At 42.7% G+C, this 11491-nt stretch overlaps 1 protein-coding gene across 1 annotated transcript in view; it reads right to left on the bottom strand.

The window, feature by feature from the left end:
• Window positions 1–400: 400 nt before the first annotated feature.
• The window catches only part of DOK7 (docking protein 7), a gene marked incomplete at its 5' end in the record, with an annotated part of 47375 nt that continues 36284 nt past the window's right edge, over window positions 401–11491 (bottom strand). The window contains 2 exons of the mRNA XM_019525809.1: window positions 401–2328; window positions 4273–4380. Coding sequence (XP_019381354.1) covers window positions 1442–2328; window positions 4273–4380 — 995 coding nt within the window. The remainder of the gene's footprint in view (window positions 2329–4272; window positions 4381–11491) is intronic.

Here is an 11491-nt window from a genome sequence, read left to right as displayed (position 1 = left end):
CTTCCATCACAAGACTTACCAGCTAGACACAGCTCTCCAAGCTGTGCTCCTCGCTGCCTACATGCTGTACTGCAGCTGCAAGCGTGCACACAGCATATAATCGGCCACATTATCAGCCACATCAGGCAAAAAAAGCCAATTTCAATACAATTTTCTTTATAGCGGTGCCGATCTGATATCAGAATGATGTATTGGTCGGTGCACCTCTAGACTAATACAGTCCTAGGTCCCAAACATATTAGTAAAGCTTCTAATTTACTTTTAACTGGAGAAAGCTATGTGTTGTGTTATATGTACCGATGTACCTCACCATCTGCACCCTCCTTTTCAAAATTCTGGATCCACCCATGGACAAATGTTTCTCAGAGTGAGACAATATTCTCCAAATTCCATTTTTTACACCACTGTCCCCAAGGTGAACATTCTCTCTCCCTTTCAAGTTTTTTCCAACACCTCCAGAACATGAACAGATTTCTCTCATTCCAGTTTAGCAATTACAGTCAAAACAATGAAAATCTTCTCTGAAACTGGCAGGGGCAAATATTTCCTTTATACAATGCACAAACAGCTTGTGCAAGCTATTTGCCATAAGATATCTTTGAAGCTAAGAACCTAACTTGTTTCAAAAAGAGATTAGCCAATTATACAGATGAAAAAACTGACAGTGAATATTAAGAACTAAACTTGGTATGGGGAAGGGATGTAAATCCTCCTCTTTCAGGTCCAAAGCCAGTCTCTGCTGGCTGGTAGTAAAGATCTTTCCCCATGGGCAGGTTTTCCTGTAACTGGTCCTTGCATCTTGCCAAAGCCTTTGGTACTGGCCACTGTTAATGGCAGGATGCTAGACTAGCTCTGACTAGGTCTGATTCTGTATAGGAGTTCCTTTGTTAGGCTTCCACTGAGAAGCTCTGCCACTCTCTCTTCTCCAGCCACAAGACATGGTTGCAAACTAGTCATGAGCACAGGAGATATATCCACTAGTAAAGGTAAAGACATAATTTTAAATTACAGCTCAAAGCTAAGGACAACATGTCCTGTTCAACTTCCCTTCACCCTTCTCAAAAAAAATAAAAGAAAGAAAAAACAACATCAAGGCAGACCAGTCTCCTTTGTACTTAGTTATTACAGACAAATTCAACTCCACAATGTGCCTCTGAAATTTCCACTGAAGAAAATGTGAGCCACTCATGTCCATCCAAAGAGAGAATATGGCCTATTAAAAGGTTGCCCAAACGTCTATCTCTTTAAATGTTTTCTTGTTCCAGGCATGGATTTTAAAGACAGAATAGTGAGCCATGTACTGAACTTCTTAACTTATCCATAAAGAGTACAAAAGCTATTATTCAAAAAAAGGACAGGCTGCAATTCACAACTTCTTATAGTTATTTAAATGAAAAGTGTTAAATAAGGTACAGAAACCTTTGTTAGCATCTGCTCAGCATTAGGTATTTACCTTTAGTCCACCACAGATTGGACAAGCTGAAAAGAGAGCTCTTGTCATCCCAGGGTGGGGGCTACATATTTCACAGGGGTCAGCTGGGACTCCACTAGGTGGTGCCAACTCACTACCTTTCGAGTCTGACACCTGTCCTTGTGGTTTTACATCTGACCATCTGGAAACAAATTCCGCATATGTCTCCTCACTTGAGTCCTTGGTGCTTTCTGGGAGTGAGGATGCTTGCCTTCCCCGGTCTTGGCTTTGCTCAGGTGCCATCTGTGCTTCCAGGTGCGGTACCAGCAGTTTAGGGTCACTAATGCCTTGGGGTGCCTGGGCCTGGTCCTTGGGTAATGTGGAATCTGCACTCTTGCGTTGCACATCTTTAGCAGCTGCCTGTAATAAACTCCTGGGTGTGTCATAAATATGTCTGAGAGAGCTGGGAACCTGATACTCTGAGCCTGCACTCCTCTGGGGCTCACCATGAGGGCAAGTACATAAATTTTGATCTGAAGGAAGGGTCAATGGTAGGCTTAGCAACGATCCAAACTCCTCACCATGGCAAATATCCAGGCTTCCAGCATAGGAAGAGAAACTTCCAGAGTAAGAAGAGTGGCTACCCGTAGCTATCCCACTGTCAGAGGAACTCTGACGACCTATTTCCTGCAGCTGTCTGGACCGAAGAGGCTTAGGAGGTGGTTTGGCAGTGCCACGTGCCCCTTCTGCATGGGCTTTTTCTTCCCCCAGATGAATGCCTTTTGCTGCTCCCAATCCATGACTCTCTTGAGAAGTGCTGGCTGATGACTGTTCAGGCCAAATTGTTAACCTGCTCCCAACACTAACGTCCGAGTGACTAGTATCTGAAGAGGAACTCGACAGACTTCTGTCATCTCCTGGAATAAAAAAAACCAGATCATTCTCACATTCAAAATCTAGATGATTAAACTAAGAATGTAGTTATAACTAAAGACATAAAAAACAGATTATGAAGTTCTGTTTCTCTTAAGGGCCAGCAGGAAGGGGCCATTCTGCCATAACAATGCAATGCATGTTCTGAATTGTACCTCTAGAAAAAAATATATATAAAGCAATGTGGCTACCTTTATTGTGAGCCTGCTTTCTTCAGAAAATATACTGCATTTTATGCAAAGTTTGAAGAAATTGTACCTGATCCTATTCCTTGTCTAGGACATATTCTACCCCTGTATAATCTTTTTTATTCAGCTATTCCTGATCCACACTGTAAGAGAGTCAGAGTAGCTGGGAATTTTCCTTAAAATTTAAACTTTTCATTCCTAATTTCCCCAACCTGTGGACTAGATTTCAGTGTTGGACTGGAAGCAGCTAAATGAACAATCTCAGTGTCTGTTGCTTTTTCTGTTATGTAATCTGAATGAAAAAATAGCATAGTGAACCTTTAAAAGAAGCAGTAAAAATAAAATCAATTAAGATCCTAATTATCTTTGACCCCAATAGAACCTACAATAAATACAATAAACTCCACAGCTGTACATCACATGGGCAAACAAAAAATGGACTGCTAATGCAAATGATGATACTTTTGTAACCCAATACAGAATGTTCTGTATATACCTCCCATGATGCATTTGGACTAAAAATTGAATTATTTTAATTAGCAAATGGAATTACAGAAATAATTTTAATGGTGTGCATACATATTGTAAGAATTCATAATGGCAGTGGAACAGGTAGGCTTTGAATTGTTACGGTAAGGACAGCAAAATACTTCTTTCATGTCTAAAGACCTTCTTCGTGTTGTAGCACAAGTGGAAAAGGAAACTATTTTTCTCTTACGTAAGAACTGAAATTCAAGGTGGGGGAGGAGAAAAAGGGCACACCACTGTTTGGTTGATGTTAATAATAGGCCCCCATGAACCAGATCCTCTGCAATGTGTATGGGTGTATTCTGCTTGTCACCTAAAGACTTGGTCCTAAAAGTCAAATTCTCGTCTCAGTTACAGCGGTTAGTGCACCTTCCAAGATGGAAAACATGGACAAGGGAGTCCCCTCAGGCAGAAGAATATGTTCCTGAGTCTCCTTTCTCTGAGATGTTCTAACTACTAAGTTATGGGATAGTAAACTGGGGCAATATCATCTCCCCAACCTGTGTTGTATTGGCCCACTCTCACAGATATGCTCTAAGAACACCTTCCAAACTGGGCCCTCCCAGTGGGAGCCAGCAGTCCTCCCAGCCGCGCAGCCCTCCCAGGGGAAGGGCAGAGCAGGCAAGCTGGCTGCCGCCCCCACCCTTCACCTCTGATTTGCTGAGAGGGCTGCCTGTTGTGTGGCCCCATTCCTCTCCACCAATTAGTGGCAAGGTTCAGGGCCACCACGGCCCCTCAGCCAATCAGTAGCATGGGAGCGGGGGCCCAGCCATGATAAGCCCTTGAAAATTGCAGCTGGCCTTGCAATCTGCCTGCAAAATCAGCCAGCTGCCTCCTTGAGTTGAGTAGACCCTTAATCATAGGTCCTGACTGGACTACTTGGAATGATCTAGTTAAGGATGGTCCTGTTCTGAGCAGGGGGTTGGACTAAATGACCTCCTGAGGTCCCTTCCAACCCTCATTTTCTATGATTCTATGGTTTACTTACTACTCATATGCTGACACCTTCTTGTATAGGCACTCAAGAACCTAATCCAAGACCCACTGAAATACTGCCATCATTTCCAACAAGCTTTAATTAATGCCCTTAGAGCAGTGGCAACATAATGAACTAGCATGTCCAATTTTTAAAAAGGTCCAACACTTTAAAATGATACCATTTTCTCATTTCTGAAGCCCCTCTGGTTTGTAATATAGCTTATTCTTTCTTACCTCCGCTGCCCTGACGACTTGTATGGGATAGTAAGCTCAGGCGTTTCTCTAACTGCAATGCTTCATGGACCAATTTCTCTTCTGAATAGGTTGGACTTGTGCTTGGGTCTTAAAAAAAGAAATGAACACATTAGAATGTAAAAGAAAAAAAAATGAAAGTATTTGAAGAAAATACCAATAAACCCTCCCACGTTGTCCGTTATCTATTGTTGTCCTGTATTTTCTACCAGAGGACTTCAGCAAACACTGGCATACGTTTGAGGCATCGCTGTTCCCTAAAATACTTGATTTTTGCTACCACATGCATTGACTGAGGCCAGCTATTTAAAAAGATACCCTGTATCTAACCTCATAGAAGTTACAGGTAGAAAAAACCAAATAGGTGATCTAGGACATCTCCCTGCCAGTACAGAACCATTCCCTGTAGTATATTATCTAGTTTTGGTCATTCTAGCATAAATGTTTTGATGAAAGAAAAACCTGCCATCTTACTGGGGAAAAAATATTGAATGCTTCACGAACATGTGTGTGATCCTTTCGTAGGGAATATGCCACTCTTCTCTATACCGTTTTATTTTCCAGCCTTGCACCACAATGGAACCAGATGTTGGAAGCAATCATTACTATAGTCTTGAGAGCAATTTGACAGATTATTGTAAACAGCTTTAAAATGTGTGTCATGTTGAGCAGCTGCAATGGATATGGTCTGGTAACTCATTTTATCACTTCTGTTTCAGTAGCTCTTGTAATTCAATAGGAAAAGAAGTGAATGCGAGTTACAATAAACATTAGCTTCTGCACAACTGCACTTTCAGTGTTCCTGCTCACACTGGTTGTAATATCATCTGTAACAAGTCTACATGGAAACATTTAATAAAGAGACAAAGGATAAATGGAAATATAACTTACTGTTAATGAACTAACAAACAATTTCAAACTGGAGAAGCCAAGGTTTCCACATCATTACATTCTGTTTATCTATTCTCAAAGACTTGGGCTTAATTCACTCCCTCAGTTGCCAAATATATCCGTAGAGAGATTCACTTCAACAAATAATAGACAAACAGTAGGTTTAACAATTTCTACAAACCCCTACAACAAAGGCTACCCAGGAAATGAGCTGAATCAGAACATCTCCCATGCTCCATGCCCTGACACAATTTTTTAACTGCATGTGATAAGGCTAAATTTCTCAGTAAAAAAAGTTGTAGTTCTGAACCTCACCTAGGTGGGCTTTCCATCCCTTCTGATCTGCATCTTTGGTGCTAATGAGAGAATGATTTGGCCAGACTACATACTGTCTGTTTTTATAGTGAACCTTAATGTTGCTATAAAAGGGCCAGGGCTTAAAGTATTCACAAAGAAGTGATCAGTCTATCAAGGCCCCTCTCTATGTGCAGATAAAGGTGCAATGGATCTAATGCGCAAGCCACACAATCATACCTCCTCCCAAGCTGCACATGCACAGCAGGAGGCATGATTGTGGGATCACGCATTAGATCCCATCAGGCCAAGCAAGGCTCCCCCTGCACCAGTGAGAAGCAAGCTCCTGTAGCTAGGAGCCCCCTTAGCTGAGGATCTTCCAGCTGTGGGTGCACCCCACACACACTTGCGGCTGGGAGATGCAGCTTCTGCGAGCTCAGGACTGGGAGATAGTAGCTGTCAGTGTCTCCCAGCCTCAGGGGTTTCATGCACCCCCAAGGCCAGGAGACAACAGCAGCCACAATCTCCCAGCCCTGGGAGTTTCATGCACCCCTAGCGATGGGAAGCCACAGCAGCTGTCATCTCTCAGCCCTGGGGGCTCCATTGTGCCCCTAGAGCTAGATCACAGCCGTGCCCCATGGCTGCCAGAACACAACATCTGCAGGTGTGGGACTCTAGGTCCTAGCAGCCACAGGGCACTGCCAGGACCCAGAGTTGGCAGCTGCCAGGGCTGAGAGTCCTCTCAGCTGCAGAACTCCCAGCCCAGGCTAGGCAAGGTGCACCCCCCACAGATGACATGGCTCCCAGCCACAGGGGAGACCCTGCTATACATGTAGATTAAAGCTGGATACCTACCAGCTATAAAATGAGTACACATTTTTGAGGTCTAACTTGATCGCTGGTTGCAGCTTTTTAAGGTATGATAGGTACTTTGCACATGTACCTGCTTTCAGTGAACTGTACAATTAACCAGCTAATTGTGCAATACCTTTAACGTGTGGAGGGGGCCTCAGGGGCCTACAGACATTCAGGGCCTCCCTCTAACTCACTTACATAAAGCGCCATGAGTTAGAGTTCCCCCCATCCCACCCCGACAGACCTTTGCCTCATGGGCCCCAACAGCTACCCTAGCTGGGGATTGTGGGGAGCTGAGCCAGGCCTGCGAGGCAAGGGGGGCTCCCTTCCCTTAACCTCCATCCAGGCCTCGACAATGGCAGCACAGAGCAGCCAGACGCTTTTGAATGGCCAGAGCTGGGGGTGGGGAGCAGGATGGAATGGAGCCCCCTTGCCTCACAGGCCCGGCTCAGTTCTCCCAATACCCTAGCCAGAGTAGCTAGGGGGCCAACAAGGCAAAAATTTCATCCTGCCCCCTCCCCCTGCATCAGCTCTGGGCCTTCAAAAGCAGCTGGCAGCTCTGCGCTGCTGCTCCCCCTCTCCCCCACTGACAGCCCTGGGGTACACAAGAACCAGCCCAGCCCCACCCTCACGTAAAAATTAACCCTGGAGGGGACACAAGTTCCCTAAGGCGCTCTGCTTTAGAGCACCTTAATTTAATATTTCATTTGACCAGGGTTAATTTTTTGCGTGACCAGCCATTTTAAAAGCACTCTGCAACCATGCATGTATGTTAAGTCACAGCTGCAGAGTACTTTCAGAGGCCCAATCATGTAAAAAATGTCACTTGTGTAAGCAACCTCAGTGTCACTCTCTGGAGAAAGTTTATGTCATGTCTCAACCCCATGTCATCCTCACATACACTGACATTACAATTCCTTCTTGCCAGTGACTGACATGTCTCAGATATATCTTCAAAGGTTTTTCATACCATATCTTGGATAGCTCTATGATCCCACCCCACTCTCCTGAAAGCTCAGCCCATTTTGGACCTCAGCAAGTCCCTGCTAAGGCTTATACTGAAAAAGAACCTGATCATTCCTAAAGAAATGGTCTAAAGAAGGTTGATTCCCCTCCTGAAACCTTCTCCTACCACTCCTTTCCCATTCCGTTAGGTAGGGGTTACATGAAGGTTAAACTGACTGAGATGCCTGTGATGAAAGGGATTTTATTTTTACCATTAGTGTTGGTGGACACTCATTAGACTCAGCTGAGTTGTCTATTGTGGGCTATTTTCAATACTTTGATACTACACAAATGTATTCATGTATTTCAAAGCTCAAAGAGCGTGGAATAAGCACCTACAGATTGGAATATTATGAATTAAAATAAATCAGGAGCTACTGGAGATGTTCTTGCGTTGTGGGCTTCATAAAAAGTATTACTGTGTTATGTTGCTTTTTTTACACAATTAGTCAAGGACGGAACCAAAGACTAAATCTCTTCCTTCCTTTGCAAATTTAAGTCATATTTTTGCCCTTATAGATTTACAATGAGATCCTCTCTCCCACTCTGGTCCCTTTGTATCATGTGTAGAGGACCAGAGAGAATTACAGAGAGCCAACAGCTGATGGATAATTCCCCTGGATATAGTACCCTGTAGCTATGTGCCTACTGACACATGCATTTAGACTTTCACTTTTAGAAACTGGACACTTCTTAATTAGTCAAATTAACACTGCCACAAATAAAAAATAGGAAAATGGGGCAGTTTCCCAATTTATCTCTTTCTGTGCATCCTTAAACTTTCCTCATGTTAACATTTAATTACAGCGTTCCATTTAGAAAAAGGTTAAGTGAACTTTCAGCAGATATAAGATTAGCAACACATTCATCAATTCATCAAAAGACCTCCTGTTGCTCATTCAAATTTGGCCTTAAAATGCAGAACTGTTAAAAGATTAACGTTTAGTCTTCCACCATCTCATCCATTTATTGTTATTTAACACCTCATGCCCATTTGGAAGTGTTGTTTCACTGACTACTACCCACAGTGCTAACAGAGTTACCCCAAGAATAATGTGGTCAAATAACTTCTGAAAGCTTTTTTGCCTCATTAAAAAGCTACAGGCTGAAGCTGCTTGGTTTTCTTTGCTATTTGACTAGAATTTTTTCTTTCACACGTGCATGATGTGAAGCAAAAATTGCCTTTCATGCTTATGCTATGCTGATAACAAATATCAAAGCTCTAGAAATAAAAGTTATGTGATAATAGTTAATAAAAATGAAGTATCACGTCTTTTCTTTCTAAATATTTATTTTAATTTATGGGCAAGAGGTTAATTGCATTTGTCTGGATGTTCCATTTGGAAGCATTTCGGTAGTTATTCAAGCACATCGTATGCTTAATTTGCACAATTCTATACACAAAGGTATGCAATTGCAAAATACAGTTGTACCAAAATGACATCAATTTTTCTACTAATAAACTACAGTTTCCAGAACTGGATGGCTAAACTATACATAGAGCTCCTGCATTTGAGCTACGAAAGTATATGTGTACACCTCTTTACTGCACCCCTTTAAATGTCAACATGGGGCAAGAATATTCCACCCACGCACTTGACTCCTCACTGTGTCAAACCAAAAACTGAGGTACCAAAACCCCTGTGGAGACACCTACCACTGCTACCCCTAAGCACAACAAAGACACAGAGCTCAATCGTAGCAACACAGGCTACCTCTAGATCGGTTTCAGCATTTTCTGGTCATACATGTATGGGGGGAGTGGGTAGGTAAGACATGCTCTTCAGCTGAAGCTTCAAGAGTGAAGGGGAAGTAGTATGGGAAGCTCAAAACAGTTGCCTAGGCATGTAATGGTCATTTCAGAGTAGCTATGTGCCTGCTGGCATCTGCAGTTTAGACTTACATTTTTAGAAATTGGACACTTGTTAATCAATCACTTTAACACTACCACAAATAAAAAACAGGAAAATGGGGCAGTTTTAGAATAAGTCTTGTTCCTTGTGTCCTTGAAGTTTCCTCGTGTTAATATTCAATTATGTAGTTCCCCTTAGAAAAGGGTTATGTGAACTTTCTGCAAATACAAGGTTAGCAGACATTCATCACCCTTCCTTCTTTCCAAACACACACTGGAAGGACAGTTTGAGCAAACTTACTGCGTAGCTTCCCCAGACAATACATGCTCTGTGGAGAGAAGAATGCAGTCTCAGCCCGTGCTGTCAATCTAACTCCTTTTACTGCACCAAGTTCTGCACTAAATTTGTAAAAATATGCCCTTTGTAACACATAGGAACATTAAAGGCTCTATTTGCCTTCCTCTTGAAAGTATTGAGGAGTCTTTCAAACATGTTTTTAAGTTTTCAGTGGTCAGAGGTGCTGCTAAATGCAAGGATTCAAAATTCAAATTAGAAGTCAGAAATCTGGTTCACATCTAAGTTTATAAACCAACCAAATTCTGGAAATCAGATTTCAGAAACAGGGCACTTAGGAAGACAGACTGTATTGAGCATGATTTGCACTACTTAATTTTAATGCTGATAGTAACAACCTGGGGAAGATTTAGGAGGGATTAAACAGCAGTTTTCAAATATCTGAAGGGAAATTAGAAAACAGGATCAAAAGAGCCTTTTCTCTGAGGTCCTAGGGGATAGGACTACAAGTGATAGCCTCAAACTGCAGCAGAGGAAATTTTGGCTGGAGATTAGGAAGAACTTTCTGAGTGAGGATAGTCAAGCACTGGAACAGGGTACCTAGAGAAGTTGTGAAGTCTCCATCCCTGGAAATTTTCAGGCACAGGTTAGAGAGACATCTGATGAGGATAGTTTAGTCAGGGATGATCCTGCCTTGAGCAAGGGACTGGACTAAATGACCTTGTGAGGTCTTTTTCAGCCCTACTTTCCTATAATCCTATGAATGTTGGCAAGGAAGTTCTATTCTAGTAAACTGAGGTATAGGGATGATTAATTCTTTTAATATACCCCTTTCAACAGATTTGGTGGATTTTGATACTCTTGCCAGATACCGTACGCAGCTGGTGGTGACTTGACCTTTTCAAGTAATACTGTACATTCTGTGTAATGGAATAGTCGATAAAGAAATTTAGTCTGCAGCTGAATCACCGGCATTGCGCACAGTGTAGTGTTGTTATGTCAGTATAATATACACTATATACATTAAGCAGTTCTATACAAGCTTCCAAATGACACGATAAATACAGGACTGAAATGTAGATTTATGCAAAGTTATGTTTCCTATAAGACAAAAAAAGGGACCACAATCAGGTTGCTTCATGTAGAATATGTTTCATATCTCTTTTTGAACATGGGGGAAGGTTGCTTTTTTTATTTAGTTATACCAGCAAAGGGTCTAGCTAGAGTTTTGCTGGATGATGGACTTTATCTATCACTTTTTCCATGAAGGCTGAGAATGTTCCATCCATTCTCAGACATAGTTTTTCAAGCACCTGAGAAGACCTGCTGGACAACACTGTCACAAGCAAGCTAAGGGAGTATGGGTTGGATGAATGGACTGTAAGGTGGACAGAAAACTGGCTAGATCATCAGGCTCAGAGAGTAGTAATCAGTGGCTTGAAGTCTAGTGGAGTGCCCCAGTGGTCAGTACTGGGACCAGTTTTCCTCAATATATTCATCAGTGACCTGGGAGAGGTGATGGAGTACACCCTCAGCAAGTTTGCAGATTACACCAAGCTGGGGGGAGTAGTAGATACACTGGAGGGTAGGGCTGGGATTCAGAAAGACTTCAACATACTGGAGAATTGGACAAACAGAAATCTCATGAAGTTTAATAAGGACAAGTGTAAAGTCCTGCATTAAGGATGGAACAATCCCACACAGGCTGGGGACCAACTGGCTAAGCAGCAGCTCTGCAGAAAAGTACCTGGGGGTTGCAATGGACAAGAAGCTGAATATGAGCCGACAGCATGTCATTGTCATGAACAAGGCTAATGGCATACTGGGCTACATTAGTAGGAGCATTGCCAGCAGATTGAGAGAAGTGATTCTTCCCCTCTATTCGGCACTAGTGAGGCCACATCTGGAGTACTGTGTCCAGTTTTGGACCCCCAGTACAGAAAGGATGTAGACAAATTGGAGAGTCCAGTGGAGGGCAACAAAGATGTGGGGGGATGTGGGCACGCTAG

The sequence above is a fragment of the Gavialis gangeticus genome, unplaced genomic scaffold (genome assembly GCF_001723915.1).
Source record: "Gavialis gangeticus isolate Ggan-Ray unplaced genomic scaffold, GavGan_comp1, whole genome shotgun sequence".
Taxonomy (NCBI): Eukaryota; Metazoa; Chordata; order Crocodylia; family Gavialidae; genus Gavialis; species Gavialis gangeticus.
Note: the sequence above shows the minus strand (reverse complement) of the source record. Positions and strands in the feature narration are given on the sequence as shown.